The following is an 18,616-nucleotide window of genomic DNA, read 5'->3' as shown; positions in this document are numbered from 1 at the left end:
TCGCCGCCGCTGGCGCGTCCCCCGCTTTTTTTCCCCGGGCTCCCCGGCCTTGCGCTTTCCCCCCCGCCTCTCTTTTCCAGCCTCCCCCTCACCACCATTCCTGACGCCTCCCCTCGGGTCCGCTCCTTTATTTCCTTCTCGGGCCCTGCTTTCATTTGTCTTTTTCCTTTTCCGTTTCTTCCCGGACAACTTGCTGCTCGGTGACGCTGCCTTGGCCCGCAGAGACCTAAAGGGCAAGGGAACAAAGGTGAGCCGCCCCGCTCCGCCGGTGTCCGCGGGCCCTCCGGGAGGGGACCTGGGGGCGGGGTCTGCGGGGAGCGCCCCGGGGAGGGGACCTTTCGGGAGCAGCTCTGCTCGCAGGTGCCTCCCGCTTGAGTGTTTGACCCTTTCGGTGTGTTCCTGCAGCTGGAGAACAGCTTTTTAGCTAACAAGGGCTAATTCATCAGGGGTGGGGGTGGATTCCGTTTTGAAATGCCCCAGGTCCTTAGTTTCCTGTAGGTCTTAGAAGGCCTTTGTTTTTCATCCTCGTGGATCACTTTCTGGAAGTAACTCATGCGATGGGGGAGGGGTAGCGGGCGAGAATCGAAATCTAGAGGAGCCAATAAAATGACCTTTTTAGAACATCTTGCTCTGGGTGGAGGGAAACATTTTCACGGATGAATCTTGCTCCAGCCTTCACTTTCATCTTTAGCCTTTTGAAGTTCATACTTAACGTGCTTTCTGAACCACTAAGGTTTTTCTTCGGTTAGGTTATATTTGTCTGAATTTAGGGTTGGTATACCGCTAATTTGAAATTTTTCCTTTAGTACAAAATGGATCCGTACATCAAAAGGATGGATTAAACGATGATGATTTTGAACCTTACTTGAGTCCACAGGCAAGACCCGTGAGTAGCTGGTCATTTACATATCTGATAAGAGGATGTAGTATACTAGTGGTCTTTGCCCTATCAAATCTGTTATTTTGGGGGGGTCACTTTCTTAGTACCTCTTAAAGTATTATGAAACAGTTATTACAAGTGTTATGAACACAATGTACCTTACTACTGATAACATTTTACTGTGTACCAACAGTAATAGCAGTATAATTGCCCTTCCTTAACAAGAATATCGCAGGGCACAATTTAAGAATACTTTCCAGAATTAAATATTTTGAATTTTTGTCTCAGAAAAATTAGGAAAATTGGATTAATAGTGTGATGGAATATATTTTAATATAAAATCACGTGAACTTTGTTCAGTGCTACAGACTGGCTGTTTTCTGTTTGGTCACTATTAATGGGGTCTTCGTTTATCAGAATTATTTTGGAATTGAATATTTGCTATTTTGATCTATATTTAGAGGACTTTTTGTTTGTTTGTTTGTTTGTTTTTGTTGTTTTGAGACAGTCTTGTTATAGTTCAGGCTCTCCTTGAACTTCCCTGTAGCCCAGGCTGGCCTCTAACTCTTGAAAATAAATCTCCTGCCTCAGCCCGCTGAGTGCTGGAATTACAAGCGTGTGCTACCACGCCCAGCTTTGAGTTAAGCTGTGTTTAATATTTGTAGAAATAAACTTTGTATATCTCTGGCTTCTTACTAAAGTGAACTATAGGATTTATGAAGTGGAGTTAAAAGTACTGTCTGGCACAAACTAAAATCAGACTGAGAATTATTGAGGTAGAGGTAAGGGTAACAGCAGTAGAGGAGCTGTTGGTGAGTGCAATTTACAACCCCAATACCAGCACCCTCCCCTCAAAAGTATTTGAAGTACTTGCCATATAATGCCTTTTAAGTTTAAAATTGGTTGCATGTAGATTTCAGTATTGTTTAATATGATCTGTACTATAGAAACTTGTTTAATTTGAGTTTTGTGTGTTATTTCAAGTCCTAAAAGATAATCACAAACTTCAAAAAAAAAACCCATTTATTTATTTATTTTTTACCCATAGGGGTGACAATCACAAACTTACAGCTAGTAAAAGTCATTAAATTAATAGGTCCAGAGAATTGACAGTATTTCTTTCAGGAGATATTAAAAGATCAAAAGCATGAATCATTTGCATAAATTATGAATATGATCATATATATCAAATGCAGTTGACATTAATGCATACCCATAGTTGGACCTACTTCTTGCAAAATTTCAAATTTCCAATATGAAATTTTCTGCATTGGAAGTGTAGAAACCACTTAAGTGACTGGAAAGTTTTCACAGAAGACATCCAATTAATCAGGAAAAGTAGAGAAGGAAGTAGAGGAATAAACTATTAATAGATTCCTGCTATTGAAGTAGTTTGCTTACATAATCATTATAACAGGGAGAACAGGAGCATTTAGGAACATAATTCTAGGGAGTTCTTGTAAAACATTGTGTAATCCAGATTTTTGAGCTCAGGGGCATGTGGGAACCTGCCAGTTCATGTGTAGGCATTCAGCTATATCTTGGCATGATCTGTGATATTAAGTGCACTTGGTTTTTCTTTCTCAAGCCAAATCTTAACGGTCTGTTTAAACAGATTTGGAGGAAAATGTAAATCTTGGATTGGAGAAAGGTAACATGAGAAGTTTTGTTTTTTGTAGTTTGTCATCAAGAGTAATTCATGTACAGTACTTTTTTTTGTGTGTGTGTGTGTGCAGTGTTGGGGATTGAATCCAAGACTCACATATGATTATTTGTGTGGGTTTTTTTTGGGGGGGCGGTTGAGACATTCTCGCTTATGTAGTTCAGACTGGCTTCGAACTCACTATGTAGCCCAGGCTGGTTTTGAACCCTCCTGCCACAGCCTCCTCAGTGTGAGTGCTGGGTTTATAGAAGTGTGTCACCTCCCCTGGCACTTCTAGTACTTTTAAACCAAATTTTTATTACTCTATGTTGGAATAATATTTCAAGTTTAATCCTTTGACTCTAATGGATTTATGTCTGTGGTAAAAATTTAACACCACCTTTGAGAACTTTTAGATTAGAGAGGGTATGTATGGAATACTTTTATTTGGCAGTATAGGCGCTTGAACTCAGGAACACTGAGCTCCATCCCTAGCTCTTTTTTTTTTATTTTGAGGCAGTCTTGCAAAGCTGCCTAGGCTGACCTTGGATGTGAACTGCCTCAGCTTACCCAGAAGATGGGATTATAGGAGTGTGCTACCATAAGTAGCTTAATTTTAGTTTTAGGTTCTTCATCCTGAGTTGCATCCCTATATCTTTTTATTTTCTCTCTTTTTCCCTCTCTCCTGCTCCCCCCTCTTCTCTGTATGTGTGTGTGTCTGTGTGTGTTTTGTTTTTTGGAGACAGGATCTCATTAAGTTTCCCCAAGCTGGGCTCAGACTTCAATCCTCCTGCCTCAGCCTTCCAGAGTATTGGAATTACAGATATGCACCACTGTGTCTGGCTTTAACTTTAGCTTTTTTGTTTGTTTGTTTTTTATTTTGAGACAAGGTCTCACTTGTAGTTGAGACTGACCTGGAACTCACTATGTAGCCCAGGCTGGTTTCGAACTCACAGCGATCCTCCTGCCTCAGCCTCCTGAGTGCTGGGATTTCAGGTGTGCGCCACCACGCCCAACTTTAACTTTAGTTTTTAGGGAAAAATTTAAAGTGGTAAAGAAAAGTACAGCCATTTTATTAAATTCTGTTAAATCAAAAAATTTAGAGGGCCTGGGATTTAGCTCAGTGGTGCTGCACGTGCCTTGCACATGCAAGGTCCTGAGTTCAGTCGCTGGTACTGAAAAAAACTTTAGCAACTGAAGAGTACTGTTGGCCTTGGTAATAGAATAGGGCCTAAGGTAGTTAATGTCTATTGAAGCCAAAGCTGTCTTAATGCATCACTATTGCCAAAATTATTGGAATTAAATGTTGTGCTTCTTTCCTCTACACTCCTATACTGGGGATTAAACCCAGGACCTTTGCCCTGAGCTACATTTTGAGCCCTTTTTATTTTATTTTGAGACAGGGTCTCACTAAGTTGCCCAGGCTGGGCTCAAACTTAGGATCCTTCTTGCCGCTGTCTTCCAGTGTGCTAGGATTATAGGCATGTATCACCAAACTCTATTTTGAGTTGAGCTGGGTCTATAGCTATAGACACCAATTTTAGATATGTCTGGTTTTTTACTTAGATTATCATGTGAGCTGTAGGACTTAAAAAAAATTGTTTTCAGCACTAAGGTCAAGGGCTGTTGAGGTTTTCACAACATAATCTGTATCTTGGTGTGAAGATTTTTTTTTCCTTGAGATATGGTCTTGCTATGTAGGTTTGTTTTTTTTTTTTTTGCTGTTTTTTGTTTGTTGGTTGGTTGGTTTTGGTTTTGGTATCAGGCTCTCTGGTCCTTGCGCTTATCCCTGGACCCGTACCCTTGCTATGTAGTTTAGACTGATGTTGAACTCACTGTGTAGCCCAAGTTGGCTTCGAACTTGTGGCAATCTTCCTGCCTCAGCTTCCCAAGTGTTGGGATTTCAGGTGTGCATAACCGTGCCAGGACAAATTAATATTTCAATAAATCCTAAATATTTAAATTGTAAATTGCCCGCTTGTCTTCTTTCTCCCCTCCCTCCCTCCCTCCCTCTTTTGAAAAGGAGTGTTGCTAAATTGCCCAGGTTGGGCTTGAACTTTCATATTTTTTTTTAATCCCGGTTTTGGGAATTGAACTCAGGACTTTGCACTTGCTGGGCAGACACAGTGTCACTGTGCTAAATCCCCAGCATCCAAAGCTTGAACTTTGTTGATCTTGCTTTAGCCTCCCAGAGTGTTAGGATTATAGGCATGTGCCACCACCTGGCATCACTGTACTATTTTGAATGGAAAAATTAGATGCATTTAAATTTATAGTCATTAGTTTTATAGGTTAAGCAAAACAGACACTGATGTTTCTCATTTTAAATTCTCTGGAATCTATTGAGCATCTCATTTCAAGATACAATTCGTGTTATCATTTAACATTTTTAAATGGTTTGACTAGAAGCTAACGTAAACTATATAATAAACCTTGCCTTTTTTTTTTTTTTTTTTTTTTTTTTTTTTTTTGGTACCAGGGATTGAACTCCGGTCCTTGCGCTTGCAGGGCAGGCCACTGAACCGCTGAGCTAAATCCCTGGCCTGAACCTTGTATTTTTGTTAAGATTGAGGAATGATTACACAGATATTTGAGCTAGTTTTGAAATTTCTTTCTTTTTTTTTTTTTTTTAACCTATTTCCTGGTTTTGGTAAGAACTTTTTTTATTTTGAGTCAAGAATTCTTATCATGTAGCTGTGGTCAGCCTTGAACTTGCTTTGTAACTCAGGGTGGCCTCAAATTTTCTGTCCTCCTGTATCAGCCTCCCTAGTGCTGGGAATAATGTTGGGTATACCATGCCCAAATTCAGTGTGAAACATCATCTCAACACTTAACATGGAGTAGAGTAGGACAGACTGTTGGTAAGATGTTATGTTCCCTTTTTAAATTGTAATACTAAAGTGCCATATTTGCTGCATATATTAGCTTAACTTTAAATATTTTTAACTTTTTTTATTATTATGCCAAAAGAATGATAATTTTTTTCCTCCAGTACTGAGGATTGAGCTCAGGGCCTTCACAATGAACTTTATCATCCCCCCCACTTTTTTTTTTTTTTTTTTTTTAATACCGGGGATTGAACTCTGGACCTTGTGCTTGCAAAGCAGATGGTGGAACCACTGAGCTAAATCCCCAGCCCTTTTTTTATTAAATTTGAGACAGAGTCTCACTATGTAGTTCCAGGCTCACCTGGATTTAAGGTTGATCTTTCAGCCTCCAGTACTGGTATTTCAGGCATGCACCACCATGCCCAACTCACCCTTCCCTTTTGAGACAGGATTTCTACCAAGTTGCTCAGGCTTGGCCTAAAACAGCTTAGACTGATCATTTGAATGTGCTTTCCTTTTTTGTAGTAATCACTGAAATAGTTGAATTGTGTGGTTATTAGGGGAGGAAATATGCTGATGTTAATGTTTGTGTTTTGATTTATTTGCCTTTTTTCTTTCTTTCACAGAATAATGCATATACTGCCATGTCAGACTCCTACTTACCCAGTTACTACAGCCCCTCCATTGGCTTTTCTTATTCTTTGGGTGAAGCTGCTTGGTCTACTGGGGGTGACACAGCCATGCCCTATCTAACTTCTTACGGACAGCTGAGCAACGGAGAGCCCCACTTCCTACCAGATGCAATGTTTGGGCAACCGGGAGCCCTAGGTAGCACTCCATTTCTGGGTCAGCATGGTTTTAATTTCTTTCCCAGTGGGATTGACTTCTCAGCGTGGGGAAATAACAGTTCTCAGGGACAGTCCACACAGAGCTCTGGATATAGTAGCAATTATGCTTATGCACCTAGCTCCTTAGGTGGAGCCATGATTGATGGACAGTCAGCTTTTGCCAATGAGACCCTCAATAAGGCTCCTGGCATGAATACTATAGACCAAGGGATGGCAGCACTGAAGCTGGGTAGCACAGAAGTTGCAAGCAGTGTTCCAAAAGTTGTAGGTTCTGCTGTCGGTAGTGGGTCCATTACTAGCAACATCGTGGCTTCCAATAATTTGCCTCCAGCTACCATTGCTCCTCCAAAACCAGCATCTTGGGCTGATATTGCTAGCAAGCCTGCAAAACAGCAACCCAAGCTGAAGACCAAGAATGGCATTGCAGGTTCAAGTCTTCCACCGCCCCCAATAAAACATAACATGGATATTGGAACTTGGGATAACAAGGGTCCAATGGCAAAAGCCCCTTCACAGGCTTTGGTTCAGAATATAGGTCAGCCAACCCAAGGGTCTCCCCAGCCTGTAGGTCAGCAGGTTAACAACAGCCCACCAGTGGCTCAGGCATCAGTAGGGCAACAGACGCAGCCATTGCCTCCACCTCCACCACAGCCTGCCCAGCTCTCAGTTCAGCAACAGGCAGCTCAGCCCACCCGCTGGGTAGCACCTCGGAACCGTGGCAGTGGGTTCGGTCATAATGGGGTGGATGGTAATGGAGTAGGACAGTCCCAGGCTGGTTCAGGATCTACTCCTTCAGAGCCACACCCAGTGTTGGAGAAGCTACGGTCCATTAATAATTATAACCCCAAGGATTTTGACTGGAATCTGAAACATGGCCGGGTTTTCATCATCAAGAGCTACTCTGAGGACGATATCCACCGTTCCATTAAGTATAATATCTGGTGCAGCACAGAGCATGGTAACAAGAGACTGGATGCTGCTTACCGTTCCATGAACGGGAAAGGCCCCGTTTACTTACTTTTCAGTGTCAACGGCAGTGGACACTTCTGTGGCGTTGCAGAAATGAAATCTGCTGTGGACTACAACACATGTGCAGGTGTTTGGTCCCAGGACAAATGGAAGGGTCGTTTTGATGTTAGATGGATTTTTGTGAAGGACGTTCCCAATAGCCAGCTGCGACACATTCGCCTAGAGAACAATGAGAATAAACCAGTGACCAACTCGAGGGACACTCAGGAAGTGCCTCTGGAAAAAGCTAAGCAGGTGTTGAAAATCATAGCCAGCTACAAGCACACCACTTCCATTTTTGATGACTTCTCACACTATGAGAAACGCCAAGAGGAAGAAGAAAGTGTTAAAAAGGTAACCAGCTTCCCATTCTTAAAACTTTTATAGAAAGAGGAATTAGAAAAATAGAAATATAAAAATGAATAGTTAATAAGAGCTCTGTGTCACTTAGAGTCCAAGGCTTTATAGACAACATGTAATTGGTCTTTATTTTTTTGGTTTTTTGAGGCAGGGTCTCACTATGAATATGTATTCTTAAGGAGTCACTTGATTCCCCTCTCACAGGTTGGAATCTTGTGCATAGGAGGATGGATAGAAATGAAATAGTTGAATTGCTGTGAAGGATTTGGTAGTGCTTACTGTTCATGATTATGAACAAGAAGAACATTTTTCTTTGAAGATCTGTAGATTAATAGTTTGAGAGAATCCTGAGCTGTTTAGCCTGAAATATAAAATTAAATTTGTCATGAATGCTTAAAGGGTCTTGTATATGGTCTAGGATCTGGGGCACTCATTCCTCTAGGAAAACTAATTTCTTTGAGCAATGGGAGGAGGCCCATTTTGTCTTTTCTGCTTGTAAGCGCATAGTTGTTTGTTTGTTTATTTATTTATGGTACTGGGGATCCAGTTTGGGACCTTGTGTGCTTGCGAGGCAGGTGTGTTGCCACTGAGCTAAATCCCCTGGCCCAGTGCATAGTTGTTTAAAGCAGGGATAGTTGCTGTCTTCCATTTAAGTGCATACAGATGAGTGAGAAATGAAGGTAGCACTTGTAAGTGATGATAAAGTATTGGGAATAGAGTGCCAGATTATTGAAAAGTCAAACAAAAGGATAAAGTGTTTTTTGGTAGCCCCCACTCCTCCCCTCCTTAACTGAGCCACTGTCGTTAGCCTTATTTATTTGTTTGTTTGTTTATTTACTTATTTATTTAAAACGGGCTGGCTAAATTGCCCAAGCTGGATGTGAATTTGAGATCCTTCTAGCTTCCCAGAGTGCTTGGATTACAGGTGTGTGCCACCACACCCAGCTTTGACAATCCTTTTAAGCTTTTCTTTTACTCCAGTTTACCAGTGTGATTTAAAATTTGCCAAAAACTTGTATTAAATGATCATGTTTGCTGGTTGTGATGGCACACACCTGTAATCCCAGCACTAAAGAGGTTAGCTGTGAGTTTGAGGTCAGTCTGGGCTGCATAGTGAGTTCAAGAGTAGACTAAATGACACAGTGAGACCCTGTCTCCAAAAAAGGTAATGTTTACTTTTTTTTTTTTTTGTACTGAGGATCGAACTGGGGACAGGTGGCGGGAACCATTGAGCTAAACCCCTGGCCCTGTTTACTGATTCTTTTGCTAGGTATTTGAAGGATGGAAGGCCCCCCCACCCCCTTATGGCTTTAAACTCTCTGTGTACCCTAGACTGGTCTGGAACTGGCAAGATCCTCCTACCTCAGCCTCTTGAGTGATGGGATTACAGGCATGCACTACCACACCTAGCTCTGAAGGACTTTTGACCATCTTCTCAGGCTGCTGAGAATAAGAATAAGAAAGGAGGCTGTGATCTTTAATATCAGATAGTGGCATAGCAGATTTATGAATGTGTGTGAGGGACTTCTAGGTGCTTGGCTTAACCTAGCTTAAAACTTGAAACACAAATACCATCTACCTCATTACAAATCCACTTCATTTTGCAAAAATCTGTCCTACATTTTGTGATTAAAATTAGAAAGGCAAAAATGAGATTTTTAGGAATGCACAGTACAGATGTTAAGATAAACTTCTCTGTATTAGAACCCATGGGGGAAAGTGTTTAAAAATGAAGTAATAGAAATAAAAACAAAAATAAAAAATGAAGTAGACATTAATTTACATTGATTTTTATTTTTTGTGGTGCTTGGGATGAACCTAGGGCCTGACACATGGCTGGTACATATTACATTCTCAGGCCCATGTTGACTTTTTTTTTTTTTTTTTTTTTTTTTTTTTTTTTGGTATGGTACTGGGGATAGAACCCAGAGCCTTCATACTGAACTGCTGAACTGCATGCATCTCCAGCTCTTTTCATTTACTTTTTAATTATTATTTTGATTTTTATTCTTTTATTTTAGCACACATTTACAGTACATGATTAGATTTATTGTGGGGAGTTGGTACATGTGTTTTTTTCAGCTTTAATTGAGTTTATTGGTACATTTTAGGGATACAGTACAGTTACATTCATTGTTGGGATTTTGGTACATTTTTTTTTTTTTTGGTACTGGGGATCGAACTCAGGTCCTTGCGCTTGCAAGGCAGGTGGCAGAACCACTGAGCTAAATCCCCAGAGCCTGGTCCTTTTTTTTTTTTTTTTTTTTTTTTTGAGACAGGGTCTCACTACACGTAGTTGAGACTGTCCTGGATCTCACTATGTAGCCCAAGCTGGTCTCGAACTCACAGTGATCCTTCTGCCTCAGCCTCCCAGTGCTGGGATTACAGGTGTGCGCCACCACGCCCGGCATATTTTTTAATCTTGAGATCGGGGTGATAAGGAAAATTTCTTTAAATAGCAAAAACCTAAAAAGTGTTAACAGTGTAAAGTGGCTTCTGCTGTCTCTAACAGCAGTTTGTTTTGCTCAGAACTAATAGGCACCAAAGGCACTAATTGCTGAATGAGGCATTTGGTCTTACCCTGAGATAACAGGGCACATCAAGACCTTGAGCTCTGTTTTCAGTTGTTTATTGTTTTTTTTTTTTTTTTTTGGTACTGGGGATCGAACTCGGGTCCTTGCGCTTGCAGGGCAAGTGGTGGAACCACTGAGCTAAATCCCCGGCCCAAGACCTTGAGCTCTGAAGAGACTGGAGCCACATGATCGTAAGAGTGTCTAGCTGAAAGAACCCATTGTTAACAACATTTGCTCCCCTGACCCTGAATACCCGCTTCCTATGGACTAGAATAGATAACTAGGCGAATCTTAAAGGTAAACTCCCCAACTGCAAAGAACTGTTACAGCTGGGTTGAAAAGATTAACTATCCTGTGACCGTGATTTGAACTGAGAATGAAATGTAACCACCCAAGTGAAGTCAAGGCTGTGAAACCCTACAAAAGGAGTTGTAACCCAGTGCATTGTCGATCCAGTCACCGCTTATGCAGTCGACCCTTATCAATGAGTAAATTTGTTATTTTACTTCTATTCTTCTGCCTCTCTCTGTGTCCCTTACTGCTTCCTTCCATAATGGGGGTCTCACTAAGTCTTTCAGGTTGCCTACTGGGTTTGAATTTCTGATCTTCCTATGTCAGCCTCCCCAGGGTATTGGGATTATGGTGTGCACCACCATACCTGGCTCCTGTGTTAATTTTTTTTTTTTTGCATGAGCCAGGGTCTTGTTATGTAATTCAGGCTGCCCTTGAACTCCCCTGTAGCCAAGGCTGGTCTCGAATTTGAGATGATTCTCCTGATTCAGCCTCTAGCATGTGCCACTATGTTGACGCTTAGTCAAGGATGTATTTCGATTAAATGCACTAGAGAGCACAGTGAATGATAATTAAACTTTTAAAACAAATAAAAAATAAAAGATAATTGAACTTTGTAAGTAGGTATGAGTCATATTGGAATTGACCAACCTTTTAATATTTTCCTAGTATAAGTAATAATAGTAACAGTTTAAGGTCATTGTTGTTATAACTAATGATTAAGGCTGTGGATGTACTTTAGTGGTAGCATTTGCTTAGCATTTGCCAGGTCCTGGGTTTGATACCTAGCACTGCTGAAAAATGACAACCACTGTATTTCTCCAAAACCATTCCATATACACTCCTGATAAATACCCTCATTCTTAGGGTAGTGAACAAACTACCTGATAAAATTTTTTTTAGTATGCTGTGTCAGATTGTTTTTAGTCTACTTTCTGTAAGAAGAGCTGTTAGGTTTCAGGAAGGTCTCCATAATTGTTTCTGAGCTCAGTCAGTATTGCCTTACTCCTCTGTTGGCTGCAGTTTTCCTTAGCGACCTTATGTAACTTACTGAAAACTGTTCTGATGCCTTTATTAGGTTTCCAAGAGCAAGTTTCATGAGAACAGGACACACACATCATTGAGGCATTAGATTCTTAGGTGGGGAGTTTGCATGTGGCCTTTGCCTTCACAGCATTGTAAGAAAATCTTCATGGCAAATAGTATTGGTAACTCAGTAAATAAGTAGGAAAATACCACATCCTGAAGATGATGTCACAGCTGTTCTAAAGTTTCATGATTGGGTCTATGTTTTGTCAGAACACTCTGAAGCAAAGGCAACACCATTTTTGCCCAGTTTTCTCACTCATTTATCCTGTCATGCGATCTAATTGCATATCATAGAACCTTCAAGCATTGGATCTATCTGGCTTGCTATTTTCAACAAATTTTAGTGATTTTTTTTTTTTTTTGAGACAGTGTCTTGTTCTGTATCCAGGTTGGCCTTGAACTCACTATGTAATCTTGGCTGGCCTCGAACTCATGGCAATCCTCCTGCCTCAGCTCAAGTACTAGGATTATAGGTATTCACCACATGGGGCCTTGAATGACATTTTTGATACTTTTGTATACTATAGTATTCTGTAATCTGCTTTCTGTGTTTATTTAGAATCTTTCCCTAATTGTTAAATATTCTTTTTTTTGAGACAGGGTCTTGCTATGCACTTCACGCTAGCCTTGAATTCACTGTGTATCCCAAGTGGGCCTTGAACTCACTGTGGTCCTCCTGCCTTATCCTCCCTAGTGCTAGGATTGCAGGCACCACCATCATTTTTTTTTTTTTTTTTGTATGAGGATCAAACTCAGAACCTTGCACTTGTGAGGCAGGCAGCAACACTGAGCTAAATACCTGGCCCATATGGCATCATTTTTGATGGCTTATATTATTATTATTGTTGTTGTTATTTTTGGTACTGGGGATTGAAGTGGGGTCCTTGTGCCTGTGAGGCAGGCAGCGGAATCACTGAGCTAAATCCCTAGTGTGGCTTCATATTATTTTTTTGTAATTTACCAGTCCTTAATTGTTGAATGCCAGCATTCATATTTTATGCTGTTTTGTAACCTTTTCCAATTAAAATAAGATAAGGAACATCCTTTTATGTAAAAATTCATTTGCATTATCCTTTAGTGTTTAGCTGGGCCCATATTTTTTTGAAGGTGTTGGCATATGTGCTCTTTAATTTTACATTAAAAAATTTTTTTTCAACTCTGCAGCTTGAACCCATGTCCTCACTCACGCTAGGCACTCTACCACTAATCCCCAGCTTTTGTGTGTGTGTGTGTGTGTGCGTGTGTGTGTGTGTGTGTGTGTGTGTGTGTGTGTGTGTGTGGTGGACGTGGGTCTTGGCATTTGAACCCTGGACCTTTGCACTACATCCCCAGGCTTTTAATTTAAATTTTTTTGTTTTTGTTTTTTGAGACAGGGGCTCACTATGTAGTTGAGCCTGACCTGGAACTCACTGTGTAGCCCAGGCTAGTCTTGAACTCAGAGCGATCCTCCTGCCTCAACCTCCCAAGTGCTGGGATTACAGGTGTGTGCCACCACGCCTGGTTTAATTTTTTAATTTGAGACATGGTCTTGCTATGTTGCCTAGGCTGCCTTGGCCCCCCCAGAGCGCTGTGATTGCAGTCATACCCCACCATCCCTGTCTCCTCAGACCTTTTTAAAAAGTTATTTTTGAGATGGTCTTGTTAAATTTTTCAGGCTGACCTTGAGCTTGTGGTTCTTCTGCCTCAGCTTTGAATGTAGCTGGGATTGTAGGTGTGTGCCATCTTACCTGGTTTTAAAAATGTTTTTATTTTGGGAATTAGTGTGATGCTGTTATCTAGAGTAGGACAATAGACAATTAAAAAACAACATCTTGGGGCTGGGGATTTAGCTCAGTGGTTCTGCCACCTGCCTCACAAGTTCCAGGACCTGAGTTTGATACCCCCATACCAAGACAAAACAAAACAAACAAAAAAACATCTCTTGTTCTCTTTTTTTTATTTGGTTTTTTTTTTTTTCCTGTAGTGAGGTTTTGAACTCAGGACTTTCCTACTGAACTATATTCCCAACTCTTATATTTACTGCTTTTTGAAAAAATTTTGAGACAGGAAGTTCTTCCTAAGTTGCCCAGGCTAGGCTTGATTCTCCGGTCTCAGGATCCAGAGTGCTGGGCTTAGTGTAGGCATATGCCATTATGTCTGGCTGAAAAAAAAACTTTCTTTTTTGGGGGTGGTACCAGGGATCAAACTCATCCTTGCGCTTTTCGAGGCAGATGACAGAACCACTGAGCTAAATTCCCGACCTCCAAAAAACTTTATTGTGTCAGACCTGGTAGTGTACTTTTTTATTTTTTTCAGTTTTGAGTCAGGGTTCCACTGTGTAGTTGAGACTGATCTGGAACTCACTGTGTAGTCCAGGCTGGTCTCAACTAACAATAATCCTCTTGCCTCAGCCTCCTAAGTGCTGGGATTACAGGAATGCACCACCATTCCTGGCCTGATAGTGTACTTTTGTCATGCCTGAAATATTCCCTATCTGGAAAGCTGAGACCCAAGTTTTAATGAGACCCTGTTTCAGAATAATAAATTTATTTTTAAAAAGCTGAGGATGTAACTCAGTGCTAGAATATTTGCCTAGTATGTGCAAGGCCCTAGATTCAAACCTTGACACTGGTAAAACAACAGAAATAACCTTTCTGTTTTGACTCAACTCTGGAATACTTAGGCAGAAAGGGAGAGTTACTCTCTGTTAGTGATGATCTTTCAGAAACAATAAAATAATTGATTTAAAAAATTTTTCTTGTACCAGAAGTTGAGGTCAGGGACTTGTCCTTGCCAGGCAGGTGCTGTTCTGCTCAGCTATATCCTTGGCCCCTAAAATAGATTTTTTTTTTTTTGGTACTATGGATTGAACTCGGGGCCTTGTGCTTATGAGGCAGGCATGGTGACACTGAGCCAAATCCTCAGCCCTAGTTGATTTTTTTTTCTTTTTTTTTTTTTTTTTTTTTTTTGAGACAGGGTCTCACTATGTAGTTGAGACTGACCTGGAATTCACTATGGTCTCAAACTCACAGCAATCCTCCTGCCTCAGCCTCCTGAGTGCTAGGATTACAGGCATGAGCCACCATGTCCAGCCAGCCCTAGTTGATTTTTAAAAAGTATTTTTAGCCCTCTAACTACAAAGAAGAATAAGTGTAGTACTCTAGCAGTGGGGACTAAGGACTATAATTCTGTTGAAGCCTGCTAGCATAATGTTAGATTCAGTTAGGCAGATAAGTAATTTTTCTGAATAACTGGAAAGCTAATGGAGAGAAAGGAGAGAGATGAAAGTGTTAATGTTGGCAGTAACTTGAGTTTTTTAACTTTAAAAATAATGCTGTTGAAATGAAAAAAAAAATGCTGTTGGTTAGTTTTAATGGCATAGGCCTGTGATCCCACCTACTCCAAAAGCTGAGTGGCAAAGATAAGCAATTTCAAAGCCAGCCTCGATGAATTAGACCCTGGCTCAGAATAAAGAGGGCTGAGGATGTGAGGATGTAGTTGCGTGCGCGCGCGTGTGTGTGTGTGTGTGTGTGTGTGTGTTTAGTGGTACTGGCTTTTCACCCTGAGTTACATCCCCAGGTCTCTCTTTTTTTAAGACAGGGTCTTGGGGCCTGGGATTTAGCTCAGTGGTGCTGCTGCCTACCTCGCAAGCACAAGGACCCGAGTTCAATCCCTGGTCCCCCCCGCCAAAAGACAGGGTCTCATTGTAGTTCAGGCTTGAGTTTACTAGGTAACTCAGCAGCAATCCTCCTGCCTTAGCCTCCCAAGGTCTGGGACTGCAGGCATTATGCACCAGCTCTTTAATTTCAGGGGCCTTGATAAAGCTGTTAAATATCCCCTGCTAGGCTCGAACTTGTGTACCTTCTGCCTCACCTCTAGAGAGAGTGCTGGGGTTACAGCAGTGCACCACTGCAGCCGTTTATATTTGTTTATTTTATTTATTTATTTTTTGAGACAGTCTTGGCTCTGTAGTACAGGCTTGCTTTCAACTTGCTATATAGCCCAAGCTAGCCTTGAACTCGAGGTGATCCTCCTGCCTCAGTATATATATATATTTTAATTGATACATAATATACATATTTATGTGGGTATCCTGTTTCATAAAGGTGGCAAATTGAGCGTTTTTGTAAATCTTAAGGTTGTCTCTATCTGTTTGCAGATAAAGCCAGCTTCCTTGACAAAAGAGTTGAGGAAGTTCTGTTTATATTACTCATTATCTTTGTTATTTTGTGGATATAATACCTTTTTCTGCAACTTCCGTATAGGAGGACTAGATGAGAATAGATGACATTAAATTTGGATCTGTTTGAACCATGCCCTTTGTATTTATCAACAAATGTTGATAGAGATAAAAAGTGCCATCATTGCCTTAGAAGCAGCCACAGTGAAGACAACAAAATGGATTAAATATTAAATAAAAGCTGTAATGGAGAAATGAAGACATTTAGGCTTTCTAGAGAAGAGTGGGAAATTACGGTATTAGGGTGGAGTTAACATTTGACCCATATCAAATAGATAATAGTAGACTGTCCTGTAATCCCAGTATTCGAGATGCTGGGGCCAGCCTGGGCTACGTAGTGAGGTCATAGCCTGAAGCACATAGCAAGACTGTCTCAAAAACAAAAACAGACACATAATAATAGACAAATAACAGTGAAATGGTAGAGTACTTGGCGCATAGCACACGCTAAAGTGTAGGGTATCTTGGGGCTGAGGGTGTGGATCTTAACCTGAGTTTCTCTAGTAATGTTCAAGAGTGAGGGGTTGTTAGACCAGCTGTTCAGCTTTCAAGAAGTTTAGCAAGCTGGTTCGTAAACATAATTAAATGAATTAAATAAACTTGCAGTTAAGTTCATTGTATTAAAAGGTATTTTAAGTACCTTCTGTGTAAGATTACATTATGAAACTAGTTTATAATATAAATTTTATATAAACTTAATTACCATTATTAAAAGGTAATAAATATGCACATTTATTATTCTTGAGGTTATTTATATCTGTGGCATTAGTATATAGCTGGGTGTGGTGGCTCATGCCTGTAATCCCAGCACTCAGAAGGATTGCCTCAAGTTTGAGGCCATCCTGGATTACATAGTTCAAGGCCAGACTGAACTACATGTTGAGATCCTGTCTCAAAAACAATAAAAAATAAAAATAAAAGGGGTTGGGGAGATATACCTCAATAGGTAGGCCCTGGATGCTCAATAGGTAGGCCCTGGATTCAATCAGCAGCAGTGCAAAAGATTTTTTTTTTCTCAGTATTTGAAAAATCCTCCTTTAACAAAGTTGCTCAAAAGCTTGATGGGCTAGTTCTTACATGTCACTATGTCACTTCTGTCTTAAATGATAAGTGAAAATACACTGGAACTATATTTTAAGACCCACTGAGTCTCTCTAACCCCAAAGCCCATGGATCACTATGTGATACAGTTTGCCAGATAGAAAAATACGGATGAAGCCAGGTGGAGTGGTACGCACCTGAAATGCCAGCACTCAGGAGGCTGAGGCAGGAGTGCCATGAGTTCGAGGTCAGCCTGAACTACAAATTGAGACCCTGTCTCCAAAAAAAGGGGCGGGGGATGAGCATTCTTGAGAAGAGGGATAGCATGTTTGAAAAACAGTCTTCAACTGCCAGGCGTGGTGATGCACGCCTATAATCCCAGCACTTGGGAGGCTGAGGCAGGAGGATTGCTGTGAGTTCAAGACCAGCCTGGGGTACATAGTGAGTTCTAGGTCAGTCTCAAATACATAGTGAGACCCTGTAAAAAAAAAAAAAAAAAAAAAACCCAAAAGAAAAAAGAAAGAAAAAGTCTTCAGCTGGGTATAGTGGTAAATAGTCCAGCTACATGTGTGGCAAAGGTGGGATGACCACTTGAGCCCATGAAGTCAAGATGAGCATGTGCCACATAGTGAGACCCTCATCTCAGAAAGATTATGAATAGTTATGGTATGGCACATTTTTGGAATAAGTTCAGTATGGTATGGAATGGTAAGTGACAGGAGAGGTTGGTTATATATGAAGGGTTTGGTTTTTTATCATACTTTTTAATTTGGTTATAAGGGAGAGTAGTAATTAGGAGTGAAATTTTGAAGGCTGGGATGTTTGAAAACTGACTTTGTTAGGTATCTTGCTAGGCACTTTTATAGTCTTTGTCTTTAATTACCATACCAACCGTACAAGGCAGTATCACATTTACAGATAGGGAAGTGAATACTCAAGTTAGCAATTTAAGGAAATTGACCTCTGTGAGAGGTAGGAGATAGCTTAGAGTAAATGAGATGCTTTACCAAATCTGGAAGAAAGAGACAGAAGGGCCTGAACCAAGATAATGGTAATGAAGAAATTTTAGATATACTTGCTCGCTTTTTGGTGGTACTAGGGATTAACCTGGTGCTCTACCACAGCTACATCCCAGTCCATTTCCTTTTTCTTTTTCTTTTTGGCCTTTTTGAGACAGAGTCTTACTGTGTATCCCAGGCTGGCCTCAAACTCATGGCAGTCCTCCTGCCTCAGCTTCCCAAGTGCTGAGATTATACGTGTTTTTCATTTTATGACAGGCTCTCAAAGGATTGCTTAAAATGGCCTTGAATTTGTGATCCCTCCTGTCCTAGCTCTCTGAGTAGTTCTGATTATAGCCGTGAGCCACAGTGCCCAGTGTAGATTTTTTTTTTTTTTTTTTTTTTAATTAGAGAATTTAGGAGGAATAGCAGTTTAGGTTTAGGATTTGGAGATGTATTGATTTTTTTTTTTTTTAAGATAGGGTCTCACTATGTAGTTCACACAGGTCATGAACTTGCTACATAGCCCAGCCTGTCCTTGAACTCAGGGATCCTCCTGCCTCAGCCTCCCCAAGTGCTGGGATTACAGGCATGCACCACCACACCTGGCTATATTGATTTTTGTTTGTTTGTTTGTTTTTGGACATTTTCACATCACTTAAAATGCTAATCGTGTTATTTATTGATACTTGAGGCCAGTCTTTAAGCATTCAGCTCTAATCTTTCATTATAAAAATCAAAATGGGGTCTGGGGATTTAGCTCAGTGGTTCCACCACTTGCCTCGCAAACGTAGGGACCAGAGTTCGATCCCTGGTACCAAAAAAAAAAAAAAAAAAAA

At 40.7% G+C, this 18,616-nt stretch overlaps 1 protein-coding gene across 1 annotated transcript in view; it reads left to right on the top strand.

The window, feature by feature from the left end:
• The first annotated feature begins 6 nt into the window (after positions 1–6).
• Positions 7–18,616, top strand: part of Ythdf2 (YTH N6-methyladenosine RNA binding protein 2) — a 30,173-nt gene continuing 11,563 nt past the window's right edge. The window contains exons 1-3 of the mRNA XM_010632136.3: positions 7–247; positions 807–886; positions 5,977–7,560. Of these exons, the coding sequence (XP_010630438.1) occupies positions 5,995–7,560 (1,566 nt within the window). The 5' untranslated portion in view covers positions 7–247; positions 807–886; positions 5,977–5,994. The remainder of the gene's footprint in view (positions 248–806; positions 887–5,976; positions 7,561–18,616) is intronic.

The sequence above is a fragment of the Fukomys damarensis genome, unplaced genomic scaffold, assembly GCF_012274545.1.
Source record: "Fukomys damarensis isolate Sample0158 unplaced genomic scaffold, DMR_v1.0_HiC HiC_scaffold_23, whole genome shotgun sequence".
NCBI lineage: Eukaryota > Metazoa > Chordata > Mammalia > Rodentia > Bathyergidae > Fukomys > Fukomys damarensis.
The sequence above is the reverse complement of the archived record's forward strand: the minus strand, read 5'-3'. Positions and strand labels throughout refer to the sequence as shown.